General features: G+C 51.2%; 1 protein-coding gene across 1 annotated transcript; it reads right to left on the bottom strand.

The window, feature by feature from the left end:
• Positions 1-1,040: 1,040 nt before the first annotated feature.
• On the bottom strand, positions 1,041-19,376 carry GDI2 (GDP dissociation inhibitor 2). The gene is made up of 11 exons (XM_067317569.1): positions 19,267-19,376; positions 10,903-11,010; positions 9,910-10,009; positions 8,415-8,549; positions 6,824-7,022; positions 6,300-6,431; positions 4,908-5,007; positions 3,725-3,896; positions 2,476-2,620; positions 2,101-2,155; positions 1,041-2,016 (listed from the first exon to the last, which is right to left on the bottom strand). Exons 1-11 carry the CDS (start codon positions 19,309-19,311, stop codon positions 1,861-1,863), a joined length of 1,347 nt encoding a protein of 448 aa, XP_067173670.1. The 5' UTR covers positions 19,312-19,376; the 3' UTR covers positions 1,041-1,860.
• Between the last annotated feature and the right edge of the window lie 107 nt (positions 19,377-19,483).

Consider the following 19,483-nt stretch of genomic DNA (forward strand, 5'->3'; position numbering starts at 1 on the left):
GGATTTTCTCCCGCAGCAATCCCTGCCGGCTAAACGCCTCTCGGACAGCTCAGCTGGTGCCTGGGATGCTGCTTATCCGGAGAGCCTAGGCCGCCGCAAGTGCCCAAGCAGCTGCTGGGAGAGGAAACGGGCGCAAGGGAGGGCGGCCGCGCGCCGCCGCCACCACCACACCTCGCTCCGAGGGCCGGAAAGCCGCTCACCGGAATCGGTGCCAACACCGGGCGAGAGGAAGTGCTGAAAGCCCCTAACCCCAGGCAAGGGAGGAAGGAAACGAGTAGCTACGGCCCAAGTTTCGGCAGGCCGCAGGCCTGCAAAGGGGATGCGGCACAAAAAGCGCAGTTCCCTCTTCGGCAGAAGCCTGCACAAGAGCTGCGCGGAGACAGCAACGGAGAAGAACACAAACCAGCGACCCCCCGTGCTTCCCGGCACAGCGGCCAGGACGGGCTCTTGGCGCAAGAGAAGCCTCATTCCAACTCGCTCCCTCACCTTTCCTCACAGTGGCACCACGGTGAAGAAACGCAAGCCACACTCCTTGCAGCACGACTGTCCCCCAGCGCAAGACCACTTAAGGTTGTAACACGATCCGAGCCCAGGGATGCGCAAGGATCCATGGAGAAGATCGGCATCTCACTGAAAAGCGTGGTGCTCACATGAAAGAACAGCAAGAGCCGTTTGCTACCGCGCCAGGCAGGAGCCGTTGCTGGCTGCAGGCACTAGCAGGGTAGACGTGAGGAGAGCGCGCGCTTGCTCCTACTGCCGGCTTTAGCCACGCTCTGGTCCTCAGAGATGGACCTGGGGCTGCTGCATCTTCTCCCCTGCTCAGCTGGAGCCTGGCAATCAGCCCCGGCCAAAAGCAGCCTGCCCCAGAGCAACCAGAGACAGTGGCAGGTGGGAAGCCAAACCAAGGACTTTAGAGCCTGTGTTTCCTACCGTGAAACGCTCCGCACTGTCCGAGTTCCACCCTGGCAGGCGGAGAAGCAAGAGCTCTCAAAGGAGATGCTGCTTGTACCACTGAAGTGAATCAGACCAGAGCCCAGGACTGGTTTCCAGAATTTGGCTTTACTTTGCAGTACAGAAATCATTTGGAGCCTTCAGGAGACACAAGAAGCACAGGCTCTGTCATATCGATACCGCAGTGCAGTTTGGTCCATCCGAGAAGCCTCTAGGGTACAGAAAATACTTTCACATCTTGCCTGCTCTGTAATTTGTTCTCTCAATTTTATTAGATTAAAACACAAAGGAGCCTTAGGCACAGCTGTGTCCCAACCGATGTAAACAGGTTTCGAAGCTTAAGTGTAGCTTAAGTTCTGTGCCCAGAACTACGCCAACATTCGCTGCTACAATAGATGTGGGCTTTGTCCATAATACAACTTGCCACAGAGTTAGATTGATGGGAGAGACTTTAGGGATGCTGTCCACAATAATGGAGTGCTCAGTTTCTATTTTCCTTGATAACAGGTTTGAGTGACAACTGTCACATTTACTAGTTCACCAGAAGCACATAATTGTGAAGGATGTTTACAAATGATTAAAAATACAAGGTAAGACACAGCTGTCAATGAGTTATTTCAATCTGCACCAACGTCTAAGTCTGCCAAAAAGGTTCAGTCTGCTTTGCGCTTACAAGGTTAGTCGTTAAATCAGTCAGTAATTTGCCAGATTCTGGACAGCAGCCCTACTAGAATGAAATAATTAACACATGATATCCAAAAGGGGAACATTACCAGTGCAGTACTCTTCAATCTCTCAGAGATGGGATTACAAAAGCAGGCCTTACAATATTGAATTTCATACAGTGTTCATTAAGTTCCTTATATATTCATATTAGCCGATTTAATTTCTCCTAATTAGAGATGCTCATTACTGCTGCTCCTCCTCCCCATAGATGTCGTTCTTCTTGCGCTTCATCTCCTCGAAGTCAAACTCTGATCCCATCATCCTCTTATAAATATCTTTGATGTCATCGCACGTCGTCTCAAAGTGAGTGGTAGCGTCGTAGGTGCGAGAAATGAAGATCTGGAAAGAGAAGGAGCAGTTTAGCACCGAGGCTCGAGGCTCTCTCCCCGCGCGCAGTCAGCTACGAGCTCGGCGCTTACAAACCTGGCTTTCGGTTCCCAAGTCAGTTGGTGCGAACAGGTCGCTGATGCTAACGAACCTGCAAGAAAAGGAAGCTTCTTCAGAGCGGTTTAAAGCTTTCCCGGGCATCAATATCGATGTAAAAACTACTGAAACGAAGGGCATTGCTCGGCCCAGTGCTAGTGCGTAGGGCAAGCAGACCGGGGTGAATAATGCCCGTCTAGGTACAGAGGAATTTCAGTTTTTCAACACCTCTCACGGCCAACTGGCCGTTAGTCCCTTTGCGCCTTTGCTCCTCACGCTGGAGGCACCGGTATTCCCCGGCGCCAGCGAGCCTCGCTCGCAGCCCAGAGCGGCAGGGCGAGCACAGAGGGGGAAGGGGACTCGTCGAGGGCTTACTTCTGCTCAATGGGCTCCAAGAGGTCCAAAGCCGGCTTGATTTCCTTCTCCGGGTCTGCGGTTTCCACGGTAGTGCTGGCAATGGCGATGTACTTCCCCTGCGCCGCCACGTTGTGCGCGGAGGAGATCATGCAGACGTAGATATCTGGAGAAGCACACCACAGCGGCCAGGTCAGCGCACACCAGGCAACAACCACAAGCCAACAGCCCAAGTCCGGGCCACCTCCTCTGAGAAGCCTCCTCCAGCTGGCTCACACACTCACATCCCCTTCCTCATTATCCTGACACCCATACCCATGCCAACAGGCTAGAAATACTCGAATGAGTTCAGTGCAAGTCCTTGTCCTGGAGTCCTAGAGGTCCTTCACAGTCTCTTGGCTTAGGAGCCTGGACACAAGTACCCCTGTGAGAGCTCCGAAATTCAGTAGCTTGTGGCTACGATGGCTCCTGAAAGCAAGCGGGGCTCCCAAGAGCGAGTTCACCTCTGCTCAAGGACAAGGGGGCAGCTCTGCAGGACTAGACCGACGCAGCTACCTCCACTAGGAGGCCTTTCCCCACCAGCCTCCTCCACACACTGCCCTTGTTCCACCTCCCAGAGCACCCGCAACGCTCTGCAGCTGCTTCACCCAATTTGGGCTTCTTGCTTCTCCCCTTCTCCAGGCCACAGGAGCCTCTATTTCTCCTGCCTCTCCCACCGCTGCTCTAATGCACAACTGAAGCACGGCCTTGTTGGGGCCTAGAGGGTTTCAGGACAGCAGTTTGAACACTGAGATGCACCACAGTTCAGCTAATATTCGGAAATGAGAAGCTACCACCACAATCACCATCGCTCCCTGGCGCGGCAGAGAGCCGCTGCTGTCAGGAGTTACCGTACCGAAGGGTAGCAGGAGCGACGCCAAGCAGCAGTGACACAGAACAAGCCCAGAAGACAGGTACTCTCAGGAAAAGGATGAGCAAAGGCATTCAGGGGTCAAAAAGCTTCACTCCAACATTGCAGGGCCCAGAAGGGAGCTGAGGAGCTTGCCCTGAAGCCCCAAGGACATTGAAAGGAGTCCCTCCAGAAGGAGCACCCCTTCCCTTCGTGAAGTTTGCCACAGGGGTTGCACTAAAAGCAATTTTCCTGATTGATACTCTTTTCACCGGACCATCGAAACGCATATTTGGACCAAGGCCATTCAGTGAGCACGCTGCCTTAATCCAAGTGCTCGCAGATCTACGTATGACCTGACGGTCACTGCTCTTCACACACCTGATTTCCGGTTGACCTGGTTCTGTGGAATGATGATCTGGCATGAGTTGGCATCATTCGTATTCTTGATGGGGTGGCTTAAGATACAGATTACTCGAATCACTTGGCCAACCTTTGTCACACGGTCTGAAACGTAGCTGGGGTCGCAGATGAGCTGTTTGCAGCGAGCGACCTGCAAAGACAGACGAGCATTAAGTGCTTCGTTGACCGGAGCGTGGAAATTCATACACAGATAGTTCAAGCAAACAGAATCCTGCTGATTCCAGGGAAAAGTCAACAAGATCAGTCTGAGGACCCCGATCTCATCAGATTTTTATTTCACTGCCAGCAGCATGCCACGCTTGGACAATCCAAGTCTCAGGGCATCACTCTTACAAAGAGTGCATATGGCCGCTTGATAGATCACATCTTCCGCTTGCCTCTTATTCAATACATAATTAAGCTTTAACTACACCAGAGTCCAGTCTAGGACCATAACTTGCTGCGGTCGAGATTGAACCAAACAGTTAAAAACTGATAGTTCGGCATCAGGATTTGTTTTATGGTACTAGGTTAAAGTTGACCCATCTGAAGCCTCCAGGTGCCTCGCACTTGGGCACATCACTCCAGAGCACGGATTATCACCTCTCTGCTGCTGCTAGCTGGGAGGCACCATGCCTGATCCAGAAGGGACAACTGTTAAACTGTCCCGCAAAGCTCCCACTCCGGTTGACAGCGCATTTATAGCTTCCAAGCAGCTCTCAACGCTCTTGCTAGTTTTGTATTGCCAGGTTAAGCAGCCGCTGTGGAAAGGTTGTGCGCCAGAAGTCTGAGCAGCTACTACTTAATGTCAAGGGCAGAGTTGGTTTCACATCTAGGTTAGACGCAACCAAGTGGCTCTTCTCCAGTTTTGCTCGGCTAACTGATTCAGAAGACAATCTTGTCACCTCAAGGAGACATTACTCCAACTCCTGGAGTCGGATTTCTGTACTACTCACCACAGAAGTGATAACGTGTCTTGAACTCACTAAATGAGTGAATTGGCATGGGGGAAAACTGCACTTGCCATGCGATTTTAGTCCTAGGACTTCAGTGAGGATTTTATATTAAATTTATTCAGACCGACAATGAGAACTTTATTTTGAGAGACAAGATGGGGGGTTCTTGAGCAAGGAGCATTTGAAAGAACCGCAAGGTACCGTACCTCTCCTTCGGATTTCACGCCAACCACTTTGCCATTTTCTATCACAATCTCTTCAATCGGCTTGTTCAGCATGTAGGTGCCCCCATAAATGGCACTTAGCCTGCAAGAGTAACGCCGCTTTAGCACGCTTTTTTTTTTGGTTTTGAAACCTCCCCCTTCCAGCCCCTTGTTTCTGCTCCACTTCAAAGAACCACACATTTTCAGGACATTTTCCAATTTTTTGTAGCTTCCTGACCGTGTCAGGTGTCAGCCAGAGGATCCAGGTGCAGTGGGAAACAGCACATGCGCTACCTCAAGGTTTGGTTTCCTACTGCTGTTCTGTGGGCTATTTTAAACCACCTCCGACCTAGACCACGACCAGAACTAGACCATCTCTAAATTCCTGAATTGCTGTCCCAGATGCTGTTCATTCGGCAAGATGGGGAGACAATTACGCCCGCCCTGGGGGAGCGCAGAGCGCTCCGCATTGAGAACAGCGGCAGCTTTCTACCGAAGCGAGCCTCTTCAAGAGGAAGAGCGATCTTGTTGCTTCGTTGAACACCGTCTCAACCAGCTGATCGGTCAAATCAGCATCTTGTACCTCTTCAAAATACACTGCTTAAACTTCTGCCATTCTTTCTGCAAGGCATCAGCCAGTATTTGGGGCAAGTCATAGGTGCAGTTACACGCAGCTAAAGAGAACCTGCTTGGCATCACAACCCAGATGGTCCCGTGTAAATCCTGCGGGCTACACTGGATAGGCAAATCCAGCCTCTTGGAATTCATGCTGCAAGCAGGATCCGTGTGAACAATCCCCAAAATATTGCCATTAACAGAAACTGCAATAAGCAAGCCCACAAACCGGAATCTCTCATGGAGGCAGTTGCTTCTCGATTAAGATAATTGGAGAGCCATTAATACCTGCAAATATTTTTACTGCAGCATCATGTTCTAGAAGTCTGACCGTGACTCTGTACAGCTGACTCTCCACCAGATGCCAAAGCAGGCTCATCAAGTGAGCAGATTTAAGCTCCAGCAATAAACAGACTTCAGGACACGACACCGATGGCTTCGTTCCAACTAAGACCAGAGAGGAACTTGCTTATAGCACTTAATTCAGTTAGAGCAGGGACCAGATGGCCCCAAGTCTAACGGAGGACAGAGACCATGGCCAAGCTTTTCCTTTCAGAGTTCGCTCAGCCCAGCCCGTCTTCGTTTCCCACGTGCAGGGAGGAGATGGGCCAGGGTTACCACTCCGGTGCTGATGGGTGCCACACTGGTACTCAAGGAGGTTTTTTTTAAAAAAAATTTTCAATTTTCATAACAGGCAACTCCTACAGCTCTAGGGGAGGAGACCTACAGTGCCCATGTAGCCCTGGACACAGAAAATGAAGTCCATAAACAAGTTCTCACCTTGCAAATCCCTGGGGCAGCTCTCCAAGGCCGTAGAGCGGATAAAGGTAAGGGCTTTTACCATATCTAGCCAGCGACTCACTGTAGAGCTTAATCCTGTTGATTGTTTCCTGGCAGGGTTGATCTAGATAGCTAGAGAGGGCAGTTACAAGATTTGCAATGTTTCACAAACAAAGATTCACAGCAGAATAGGTTTAGACAAGCAAAAGCATTTACTTCCCGTGAAGTTTCCTTCCCCCCCTTCCAGCTGTACCTTGCGAGCTTTTCCCCTCAAGAGCTCTTTCAAAAACACTTAACATCACAGGGGGGTTTATTTAGGAAGTAGATACTTCCTTAACCCAAGCAACCCACATAGCAGAGGAGGCTATTTTAAGAGCTCCATTCCGGAATACGGCACCGAATGATGGACACACCATGTGCGCGCCTGACGCTGTACCGACAGCCTACCCTCAACTCGCAAGGCCGCTGCTGGAAGCCTCGAGCAACGCCAGCGCATTCGGGGAAGCGAGCGAGCCCATACTTACTCATCGGTCCTGTAGAGAGCCAGGGCATGGCCCGTGAAATCTATAACATCTTGGCCCAAGTCAAATTTCTTATAGACGTCGCGCATGGTGGTCTTCTTGGGGTCAACGCCTTCAAAAGTTCGGGGGTCGTTTTCATCAAAGTTGGCAACGTACACTAGGAATTTCCTGAACCGACGTTTCTCAAACAAGCCCATTAAGCCTAAAAACAAGTTATTTCGTCAGAACTCACACAGGTACCAGAAGCCAGCTTCTTCCATTTCCACAGAATATCAGAGGTAGGATAAGAACCGAGCGTTTCAAACTTCGCTCAATAACGTGGAGTTCGGCCTTAGGTAAAGGCTCAGCAAGACTCTCCAAGCAAAGAGGCTCAGAATTTTAGACCCACAAACATCTGCCAAGCCAGTTTGTACCACATCGTCCCCACATACCACATCTCAAGGTGCAGTAAGGCCAATTTAGAGGCATATTTGAGGCATCGCTGGAGGTTGGGCTTCTACGCTACTTCCAGTTGCCGGATGTGCGAAAGCTCAGAGAACAACTTCTGCTCAGCCCAGTGCAAGGTACAACCTGGGCTTCCGCAGGCAGAGAGCTGTGTTCTGCCACCTACCGCACTTAACATTAAAGCAAGCGGCCTCGGGCTCTCCCACAGCCTCCCCAAGGAACTAGCGAGCGCTGCTACGGTCAAAACTTCAAACACAAGATCGGACAAGGCCCCGTTTATCTGTCTTACTTTCGACAGTTTGCAAAAGCAAGACTGGGCTGCCCCAGCTGAGTGAAGGCAGACACAGCACCAAAGGCACCTTCTATCTCTGCCGCTTTGCCAGGCTCTTCAGAGACCTCCTACAAGAGGGCAGCGCTGCCCAATTGAGGGGACAACAGACATCTGCCACCAAGAAGGCTCCAACGTACAGACAAGCTACATCTGGGAGCCCTATTTGCAGCAGTCACTTTATCGTGCGACTTTTCAGACATGAGACTATATACATCAAGCAGCTGAAGTTAATGGACTGCCCTCTGCTAGCTCCTAATGCGACCCACTAAGCTCTTATGAATGATCAGTAGCTCTATCTGAAGAGTGAAATTTAAGCAGACTGCAACAATTAAGATTGAGCAAGGTACCGCATTACTGAATTAGTCATTCCAATTTGCCTGCTGACAACCGCTACAGCATTTTTCACATACAATTCTGTCAGACAAGGACCCAGCATTAAATATTGATGGCAAATCTAGAAGCATAATCCCTGAACATAACCTTTCAAGGAAGTAAAACACTGCCAATTTCTCATCAGATGAGCCACAGATCAGGCGGCTTGACCAGTTCCGCTTGTACGCTACAGGAAAACAAAAAACCCCAGGTTCAGGGAGCCCAAGACTCGCACTGCAAGTGGTATTTGAAGTCAGGTGGGATGCAGAAGAACCCTAGGCTAAGCACAGCTTGTTACAGAAATGGAGTCTGCACAGACAGCGCCACGTGAGCAGAGTAAGATTTCTTTTCCACGCAAGCGCAGACTGAACATCCCGAGATTTCGGGCTCGCCTTTGTTTAGAGACGGCAGCCTCAGAAGGAAACAAAGCCAGGTGTAACTACTCACTGGATGCCAAGGCTTCTGCCTCAGTGGAAGGAACTTTGTAGATCTTTCCTCCCTTGTAGACAAAGCTTCCTTCGATCACCTTGAAGTCTAAGTAGCGAGTGACTTCTGTGTAGAGCAGCATCTTTACCAACTGACCTGTAAAGGAGGTTTGGCACACGTCAACCAGCTGTTCCGTAGTCAGAAGTCAAAAAGAGGACAGTTCCTCCTGCAGGGCAGAAGGTTCTTCCAACAGGCAGCAAACCCTTCACAGGCAGTACCACATTCAACCCACACGATTCCTACACCTTTACGTAACAGTCGGGGTGCGGCAGATACTCACTGGTACATTGTTAGGCAGTTTTAAGGCTTGTTTACAGCCAGGTTACAGCTTCCTTGTCACTACTCCCATTTCCATTAGAGCTTTGAGTAAAAAACAACCTTGCAGCATGTCGATCCACTGCAGCACGCTGCTACTCTTTGCTTCCTGCAGATTATTCGCGCTCAACGTGACCAACAAGGTCACGTCAGTGGACCACAACAGATCCCTGTCCTCGTTATTCAGATGTAGCACAATTTGCATATTAGTTGTCCAGCCACTTTACCACAAATTAGTCCCCGGCTGGCAAGCAGCGAGAGTCAATATTTGCCCTCTTAGCTGTCCCCACCCGCTGTTACACACCCAGAAGGATGCTGTTGCCTGGAAGCGTATCAAAGTGAGATTTCTACGCAAGTTAAAGTTTTGCACAAGGAGTACGCCGACACCGCGGCAACCAAACCTTGACTGGAACCCACCACGTCTTCCCCTGTAACCTTGAGCAAGACTGGCGTTACAAAACTAGAACTACCTCCTTGCATTTCAGAGGGAAGCGGTTCCAGGAGCAAGCGCTCGGCTTTTGGCAGAGCGAGGGCCCAGGAAGCCAGGTCTCGTGCTCGTTTGCATTGCAAACCACCTCGCCGATAGCGGCGTTTGGTCCAGAAGACCTGTCTCGGTAGGAGGACACTGGGATTAAGGAATGAGGGTTGGTAGCATCCATAAAGGATGACAAGAGTCTGCAAGCCATAAGATGAGAACAAAGGGGATCAAGAAATTAACAGTCACCATGGAATCATCCGTTTCCTCCTAAACCACGGAAGAATCATAACGCACAAGTTCACAGCATTGACTCCGGCTAGGAATTCAAACACTTGCTTTAAAAGCGTATGTTGAAAAACGGCCGTTCAAACCTTCAGGCATGCCACTGCTAGGCGCTTCAAGCTGGAACCACGTACCGAGTTTGAGAGGTTCACAGCCAAAACAACCCTCAGAACGAGAGCCGTGGTACTTCTGGCGTGAACGCCTGTCTGCATGCAGATCATCTCAAGTGAGCTTTCAGCAGCTCTTTAATTAACGCTTCAACAAGTTCAGGAAGAGATAGCTTGAAGGGCTGTTTATTTGATCACAACGCGGAGGATTAACCCAGGCTGAAGGTCCCAAGCTAAGCTTACAAGGCAGATTTGGAAGCTCAGTATCACTTACCATTAGCCATAAGGAATTTTGGAATTAGGTCCACGTTCCAGTCTCTTCCCCGTCCCATAGATTCTGGTGGAGTTCCTGGTAGATTAAACCTTTTGTAGAGCTTTGGGAGAGAATGAGACTCATTGTAGCAGAGGAAATAGCTACGGGTATAATTTCTCCCCGCAACATGCTTCTCGCCCTCATAAGTCCCTAGCCGGTCATAAGCTCTTCACATCAAGCTTCCTGCCAGTGTTTTAACTTAAATTGGACTTCTGATGCAATACACAAAGCATATCCTGTAAATCCTTACAGTAAGAATCAAGCGGGGTTATTTTGCTCATCCAGTCTTTCTTCCCCCAAGGCTTAAAGGTTGGGAATTTATGACCTGCTGAAATACTATTTAACATAGCTAATCTGATCAAAATGCCTGCTTCAGGAGAGGGCAGGCTCCTCCACATACCTAAATCAGATTTCCAACTACGAGTATTTAACCCAGCGAAGCAGTGAGGAGAGCAGTGATTTCCTGACATTTGATTAATCAGCCATGCCATCGGCTTTAGGGGACTACACGACCACGCAGCACGCGCGGTCACAGAAGAGGGAGCTGTCTATTCAGCCGGAAGCGTTCGCAGACCACGGATCAAGACAGCCGGCGTAACGTCAAGGCGCACACGCCATTTGGAAGGCCAGCATTCATTGGCAAGCGCAGCAGTAACAATTCAGCTGAAAAGTCTGTCTAGCCGTTGGGCGTTACACCCCTAAGCGATCGCTCAAATGCTGTGGGTTGGAGCCTAGGCTAGAATCTACAGAGAACAAATGCTATACAACGAGTATAAACGTACACACTGGTTTCTCCCCCACTATTATCTAACACAGAAAGACCACGAGGCATTTTTAGTAAAAGAAAACCCTTAAAATAATTACTTTGAATCCACCCCCAGGGCAGCAAGAAGTAAAGTCCCCTTTATAGGCCTGAGGAGAACACACCAGCCAGATGTCAGCCCCGGTACTTACATCCTCCAGGGGTGTAATGGATGCACTTTCCCCTCCATAGTAAGAGTTACGGTCCATGTGAAGGACTTTCTTTCCATTCACTGACATGATACCAGAGAGGATGCATTCCTACGGAGAGAGGAAATTAGAAGATGCAAAGGAGAAGTTATTTGCATTTGAGTCTCCGTTCCAGTTTACTGACGATACTTTCTCAAAGAACGCGTTCAGACAGCCTGCCGCATGACTAGATTTGAAGGTACACGCACGCTCCTTTGCTTTGAAGGAATACACGGGGACACGCAAGTCAGCAGACAGCTACTCTTAGAGGGCACAGGTAGCACAAGCACCAAAATCTTAAAGTTATTGAGGAGCTTTACCATGTCACTACACACTTTGCTATCCTTGCTATGTACCTGCTTAGATTAAAAATAATAATAATAAAAAAAAGAGATTACTTTGAGCAACAGATCAGCTGCTAGGTCTGAATCTGATACCAAGAGGCTGAGAATAATCTCGGAGGAACCCAAATTCTCACTTGCAGAGCCAACTAGGGACTTGCACGGCTAAATCCCCATTAAAACATGACTTTCCAACTAACCCAGTCACCAGCTCTGGCATTCTCAAGCCAAACAGCGTAACAAGAGCTTGAATACTTGCCCACTTAGAACCGCTTGATCACAGGAGTACATGAATTACTGTTCTTCTGTGCTCTGCCTCAACTCTCTCCAATGACATTACATCTAAAATTCAGTTCTCACTCAGCCTCAACCTCCGCACACATTTATCGAGTTCACAGGTCTCTACCACATCTCACAGCATCTGTCTTGCTATCTGTTAAAACCCAACACCTCTCAAGCCATTCAGCCGCCAAGAGATGCCATCAGGGAACATCTGCCCGCTCAGGAGTGGAAGAGCAGCTCGGCCTTCCCGGGAGACCCACGTCTCCGCGAGACCCGTTAGCGTTTACTCCACACACGTCTTGCCCTGCGGAGCGAGGCTCTCCTCGCGTGCCGCTTCCTCCCTGCTGTGGTGTGGAAGAGACTTGCTTCAAACTCTGTTATGAAAACGTTAGCCAATACGGGTATCAGTTAGCACACGCTGCCAAACCACAGTTATAAAGCAGAAAGGCTCCCACAATATATTGTTTACATGACTTGCATATCCTACTCCAGGCAGTCCTCGGCGTAAAAGGAACTTAAAAACACTGTATAATCATCTTCGACTTCGCCAGCCAAAGAGCAACCCCCCGCGCAGGCAGCTTTCAGGAAAGACTGTTTTGTTCAGAAGTGTCTCAACATCTGTAGGAGTACGGATGACGCCTGGCTTTGCAACACAGCTGGCAGCGATCGCTGCCATTTGCACATGTGCTCACGGAGGACGGCACCGAGGACTTGCCGTTCCTTGTGCTCCCAGGTTGCAACGGGCAAGTCTTCCCGGCCGCAAAAGCAGAGGTACGAACCGGTTCTGGAAGAGGAACGCACCCCTAGTAAATGTTACCGCCTAGATGCCGCAGTAATTCAATACAGGCCCCAGAGAACCACGCTAGAGCCGCTTGCCTAACGCGCAACAAAACGGAGTGATCCGACTTTAACCCATGAGGCTGCGGGTGATTCGAAACACTGCGCTCGCAAGGCCTTCTGGTTGCCACGCTGCTTGCCATCAGCATCAGCCGCAGCGTTTGACACAGAATGGCTCCGTGATCCATCAGCCGCTCCTTCCAAAGCCACGTGATCCTCCACAGGCTCCAAATCCCTCATCAAAGCTCCTCCGCTTTTTCCAGGGAAGCGAGCAGGGTGAAGCAAGCAGAGACCCCTGCGGCAGACACGACCGCATCGAACCCTCCGTTAAGGGGCTGAGGAAGGCACGAGCCCTATAATATTCAGGAAATGCCCAAGTGACTACAGCACCAGCTGCTTTTACGACATCCATTAAAAATGTTAATGATTTACCAGGGGCATTTAGCTCAACTTGGGAATCCTGCACAAAGCTTATCAGCACTAGCCAGGGCAACCTCCTAAGTGAAACCAAATTCACCGAGCTCCGCGTGAAGGCTGCTCGTTTGACTGGTTCTCTTCAGTACAGCCTAGGGTGGTTTTTTTTTTCCCCCCCTGGAACATCCTCCAAAACACTGGCTCAGTAGCTCTGCCAGATGGTGGTAGTGGACTGCCAATTTCCATGTTGGAGCCGAGCCACGAGGAAGCTAACCAGGATTTCAAAACAAAAGAAATTATCAACTAGAAGCATGAAGTTACAGTAAAGGCTGCAGAAGCTACATCCTTTAAAGCAGATGTCAGCTGATTTCCTTCCTCCATTTAAGGAAGCTTCAAAGCATTTCTTGCCCTGTCTTCTCAGAATAGTACGCTCACCGCTTGACAGCGAGCACATCCCTTCCAACCTGCCCAAACTGCAACAGAGTGAATTCAGGTATCGGCAGAAGCCCTAAGAGGTCCTAGGTGCCTTTTCAATCTCCTTTCATACCCGTTAAGGCCGATATAAGCACCCAGGTGGAGGTATTACGATACTATTTTACCCAGGGCCCATTTAACAGGCTAGTTGCATCACCCAGGTTCCAGCATCCAGCTGAAATCCCACGTCGGCCTTCTGTAGTCGCTTCCCTTTGCGGCTCAGTGCGGCAGATGAGGCAACAGCACAGTCGTAAAACACACGAGATGTACAGATACGTTTATCTTCCTAGGTCAGCAATTCCTTTCTACGGCTACGCTGGTTGACTGCTCCGACATGGCTGCACCCATCCACTGGTCTGCATCTAAGAACCGCCTGACAGGCCGTCGTGTCATTTGGGTCAGGGAGTTTGGAAAACAAACGGCCTGCAGAGATGAGGCTGGAGGCGATTTAAACTGCAAAAATTGGGAAGCTTCGGCGTTCAAATCTGTGACTTTCTGACTATTTTGTGTTATAAATATAAACCTCACAGAAACTGGTAAAGCTCAGCTACTGTTAGGCCCCGAAACAGCAAAGAAAGGGCACCAAGAAGAGCAAGAGAAAGCTCTGGATATCTAGCCTGGTTTCACCAAAATCTTGGTGTAAACGCCAATCACGGTGTACTACTATAATCCATCACTTTGGCCAGTTCAGGTTACGACGCTCTCATGGCTCCCAAGAGCTTTCGTTTTATTGCCTAATGAGCGACATAGCAAGTCCTACAGCGATCGATGTCGTCTGCACCGCTGCTCGGTCGGCTCAAATGGCCAAAGAGCGCAAAAGCACAGGACAACGTGCATCAGAAATTTAAAGACATCACATTCAATAAAAATCCATTAGAAAATATATATATATATATATATACACACACACATATATATGAGCAAGGGATAACTCCCATGCTTGCTTAAGACCATCAGTGCTTCCCTTGCATGCATCAACTGATCACGAATAGACCTTTTGGTCACAGAAGTCCTCAGGAATTGAAGGAAGAAGTAAGTTTCTATGGATGTTCTCCAAGTAGGGCAGCAGTTCAGAAAGTCTCAAATAGACTGACAGAAATTTGAGCCAGCGTCATTACGTCTAACAGCTCTGAGGGGAGAATTCTGTACAAAATGTTTATCAAAATCACTATCTTCAGGTTTTGGCACACTAAGAGCTCTTTCTTAGAAAGATAGGGACGTGCGGTAGTAAGCAAGAACAGTTAGACGCAGCCAATTAGCATCTTCCTGGCCCTACCGCCACGAGCTTACGCTATCTGCACCTACCACGCTGGAGTAGACTGAGCAAGACTCAAAGCTCTGCTTAGGCACACAAACTGCAGAAGCAATTACTCACTCTACTTGGGCAATCCCCTTAGCGACCAGAGGATGATGCAAGGGACAGCGATACTCCACCTTGGTAGTCACTGTCACATTGAGGTTCTTTATTTAGGCTCCTTAAGCAATCAGGCCTGCACCTATACGATTAAATATATTTTGAACCGAAGGGTTCAGCTACTCTGCTCCTAGAGAAAGTGAACTGCACGCAGAGCGCGGCTCTGTGATGGATTCACATAACTTCAACATGTTGAGGCAGTTACAAGCTGGCGGGTGAGAAGTCTAGTTCAGCGAACTAGTGCCTGCAAAGAGTGAAAACCCAGCAGGAACACGGTGATCATCTACTCGGGCTAAAGAGGATACATTAATCGTGCTTAACATCCACGTTAAATAACCCAAGCTGCCTGGAGCAGCAGAGGCAGACAGATAGGGCCTGTCAGAGCACACAACATCCTACTCCAAAGCGTTCCAGCGAGCGAGCACCGAGCCATTTGCAGACCACAGAGGAGTAAATGAAGGTGAACTGAAGAGACAAGTCTGAAAATAAAAATAATGGATGTTCTCTAGCATGTCAATCGGCACACTAGATTAAAAACAAGTTTGTGCAGTAGGTCTGGAGGAAGATGCTGGCTAATCTACAATGCAAGAAGCACACGGCAAGCTCAAGCCAAGAATTTGAAAGCTATTAAGGCTTGAGCAACGCTGAGGAGCCATTCCCACCAGCATCTCCAGGAAGCGGTAGCTGGAAGACTTGTGTTTCGGCAACCAGGCTCACTGCCCCCAGAGCTCTGCAGGTGTCCGTACCGTTGTGACGGCACGCAACGGCCTGACACCTTACTGCCACTCACCTGAGCGGAGCCATCTGGAGAATCTCAGTGCTTTAGTCAAAGCGCTATGAAACGAGTTATACTCCTTGGGCAAATTTGAAACAGTCATATCGGCAGTAATCCAGGATTAACGACGTGCCGGGATTTTCTTCCCCCATGTCCTAAGACATATCCTTACCAGCTCAGCACTGCAGCTGGCTCTCACGCTAGCATACGTAAGGGAGAAGCGACAATGTTTTCAGAGACTAAGCCCAGTCCGAAGGCTGCATTACCTCTTCTTTAGCGCTTGAAGAAGAGATTAACACTTGAAATATTCCTTATTATACTTCCAGGTCGATCAAAAATGGTAAATTTATACGGCCGCGGATACAAGGTTTGTTGTGACAACTCAAAGTGTCAAATCAATAGTTTTAGCACAGGCAGGAGGATACCAGCACCCTTGTGCATTTGTGTAGCCGCAGCCCTACGGACCAACCAGCACGACCGCTGACAATGCGGGTGTTTGTGGCTCTGGTACAAAGGCTTGGGTGATTTCTTTTTTTTTTTTTAAGCCAACAACTGACTTTCACTTTGGAAAGAGGAAGGAAAAAACCCTCGAACAGCAGTCACTCGCTGCATCTCCCAGATGCCCTGGATCGCAGGTATTTAGGGGTTGTTTTGGTACAAGTCCTGGCGACCAACGCCGTCGCTGCCCTAGCTCTCACGGGACACCACGGGAGCGCCAAAGGTGGGCCCGGCCCAACAGGTAGCCTGGCGGAGGGGCACGGCGCTCGAGCGTCCGGCAAACGGGAACCCCGATTAATCCCATGTGCTCAGGCAACATCAAGATAGGTATCTGAGGTGCAAACCAGGCGACTCGTCTCCGGGCTTTTTAGCCGAGAAGACAAACTCACTCGATTACAACAGTCGCCTGATGGGACTCCTACGCTGAAGTCTTCTTTATGCCCATTTCCTATAAGGGCCAGCAGTAAGAGAAGGGTGGTAAGAAAATATTGGAAGTTTCATGAAGGTTTGAGGGTCTCTGGAAGAGGAAAGCAGCTACTCAGCATATTTATGCAATGTTTCGCAGCTCCTTTCCCAGTAAATTTGACTCCACAGGTAACGGTACCAGATTCAAATCACAGGAGCACAGGTCAAGCTTCCAAATCGTTACCTCGTCGGATTACAAAAGCGATCCTACAGCCTGGCCTGAATCAGGTTCAGCTTTGACATTATCGGCCAGCCAAAACGGTTTAGCCAGCGCCCTGCAGTTTGGGCTTGGGAACGTCCCAACCCACCAGCTGTACCAGGAACTCTGGTTTCATTCGGCTTTTCTGCCCGAGCTGCTGAAGTCAAGATGAGGTCCATCTTGCCGTAACTGGTATTTTAGAGGCAAAGCCTGCAGTCAGGAACAAGGAAAGTGCTCCTGCACGTTTTCAGTCTCTGGAGTTTGGTCAGCACACCTTAAAATACGGCCATAACTTACTCTTTTTAACTCGACTGTTGATCATTAGCATTAGTTTGTCTTAAAAGCGATTTCACAAGAGACCTTTTGTCAAATTTACATTGGCGCTTGTCAGTTTGAGATTAAGCACGGTGCTTACCAACTTGATACCATGTCTCACCAGTCTCGCTCTATAGCATAAATTAACATTTTAATGCGGCTCTGCTCTATCGGAGGCCCCGTAGCCAAGACATTATGTAGAAGCTCATTATATTTAATCGTCCAAAAAGTCTTGTCTCCCTACTTTGTTAAGCCAGATGCAGGTATTAAGACAAACTGCATTCCCTATCCAAGAGGAGAGGAGCTTTTGTGTTGTAAGTCACTCCTGCTACCTCAAAGGAACGGCCTTCAGAGAAAGGAATGAAAGCAACCAGGAAAGTTGGGTTCACCCTACAGCGGCAGCTGCAAAGACTCTCCCATAATCTGCACATTTTATTTGCGCCGCATCCTGGTTACGTTAAAACGATTCCCATGCCGGGTAAAGAGGAGACCGATAAACCAGGTCCACCCGAAACGGCCGTGCCCTGGTTATGTGTCAGCAGACGCGATGCACTAGCCCCTGTGGCGGCCCTGTCAATCACAGCACCGAAGCCACAGGAGGAAGCGTGTGCATCTCTCTCTCTCTACTTACAATTATCAAGAAGAGGGGAAGTGGGGGAAATCCCTCCCAGCCAGCCCCAAAGATATTTCTTTGTCTAGCCACCTACCCCAATTACCCTTAGAAGACAAAAGCAGGAAAGGCCGTTTCGCGGCGAAGAAAGCCTTGCCTCCACCATATTGGATTTTTCTTCCCCCCTTCCTTCCGAACAAAGCCTCTCGCCGGCAACCCGCAACCCATCCTTCAGCCGCCGCTAAACCCACCCCGGAGAAGCCGGCGGTGGCTCTCGGCGTCTCCCCGGGTTGCGAGCAAGCGGCAGCCGCCGCAAATCCCTACGGCAAAGCTGCGAGGCAGCAGCGCTGCCATTTTTCCTCGGCTGCCGGCAGCGGCGCGAGGGCTGCATCCTCCACGAGAGGACAAAGCGCTGCCGCCGCCACGGCTCCCCTCTCCCCTGCACCCTCCAAGCGGCATCAGCTGTCAGCTGTCCTCAGGGATGGCCCAGGCGGAGATTTCGGGGGGATCAGGCAAATGTGACAGGCGTGTGAGGCTCGCTCGCTTCCCCATCCCCCTCCTGCTGCAGTCAGGGCTGGCTGGAGAGCAGGGAGGCTGCAAAGGAGGGGGGGGGAAGCTGGGGCTGCCCCCACCCTGAGCTGGGCTCGGCCCCCGGCAGGGCGCGACTCGAGGGACCCCTCGGTTTGGGGAGGGCAAGGGAAGCGAGGAGAGAGGAGAAGATCAAGGCAGTAAATCCCCGTTAGCGCTTTATTGTCCCGCCGCCCCCCCCTCCTCCTCCTCTGCCAAACCACTGCATTTCCTGGGGCCTGATGGAGGCAGCGCCGGGAGCCTCCCGGGAGGGGGGCCCAGGAGTCCGGGGGGTGGGGGGGGAGACACCCCACCACGACCCAGGCGTCCAAACCCAGGGGTCGAGGGGGAGGAAGACGACAAAACCCGAGCCGGTGGAAAGGTGGGAGGGGAGACGCTATGATAAGGCGAGAGATGAGGGAAAGGACCCAGGCGTCCCGGGGGGGGGGGGGGGCTGCCAAACCCAGGCGTCCCAAGGGTCAATGATTTTGGGGGGGGGGGGGCGCCACTGAACCCAGGCGTCCGAGCCGGGGTGGGGGGCGATAATCAGGCGATAGATGGGGAAAAGGACCCAGGCGTCCGAGCCCGGGGGTCAACTGGGGGGGGGGGCGCTATGATAACCAAGTGATGGATGAGGAAAAGGACCCAGGCGTCCGAGCCCGGGGGTCAATGGGGGGGGGGGAGGTCGATAATCAAGTGATAAATGGGGAAAAGGACCCAGGCGTCCGAGCCCAGAGGTCAGTGATGCTGGGGGGGGGGGGGAGGGGCTACGATAATAAGGTGAAAGATGGGGAAAAAAGGACCACGGCGTCCTAGCAAAAGGGGCCGGGGGGGGGGATCAGGGCCCAGGCGTCCGAGCCCGGGGATCAGTGATGCTGGGAGGGGGGGGGATGGGCCAGGTTCAAACCGAGCCCAGGCGTCCCGGGGGAGGGGGGGGCGGGGGCCTCCCTCAGGTGGGAGCTGGGAGAAAGGACCCAGGCGTCCGAGCGAGGGGTCACGATAAAGGAGGGGGGGGGGGGAGAAAGGAGAAAGGGGCCCAGGCGTCCGAGCCCCGCGGGGGGCGGGGTGGGGGGGGGCGGCAGGGCGGCGGCCGCCGCGGCAGGCCCGAGGCCCAGGCGGGCGGCGGCTCCTCCTCACCGTGAGGCCGGTGCCCAGCACGATCACGTCGTACTCCTCATTCATGGCGGCGGGGAGGGGGGGAAGCGGGGCCCGGGGGGCGTCTCTCGGGGTGTCTCCGCCGGCCGGGGGCTGAGGCGAGCCGGGGCGCTGCGGGGCCGCGGGAGCGGGAAGAAAATGGAGCCGCCGCTGCCGCCGCCGTGAAGAGATCGCGCCGGGGGGGAGGCGGGGCCGCGCC

This window comes from Apteryx mantelli, chromosome 1 (genome assembly GCF_036417845.1).
Source record: "Apteryx mantelli isolate bAptMan1 chromosome 1, bAptMan1.hap1, whole genome shotgun sequence".
Classification (NCBI taxonomy): Eukaryota; Metazoa; Chordata; class Aves; order Apterygiformes; family Apterygidae; genus Apteryx; species Apteryx mantelli.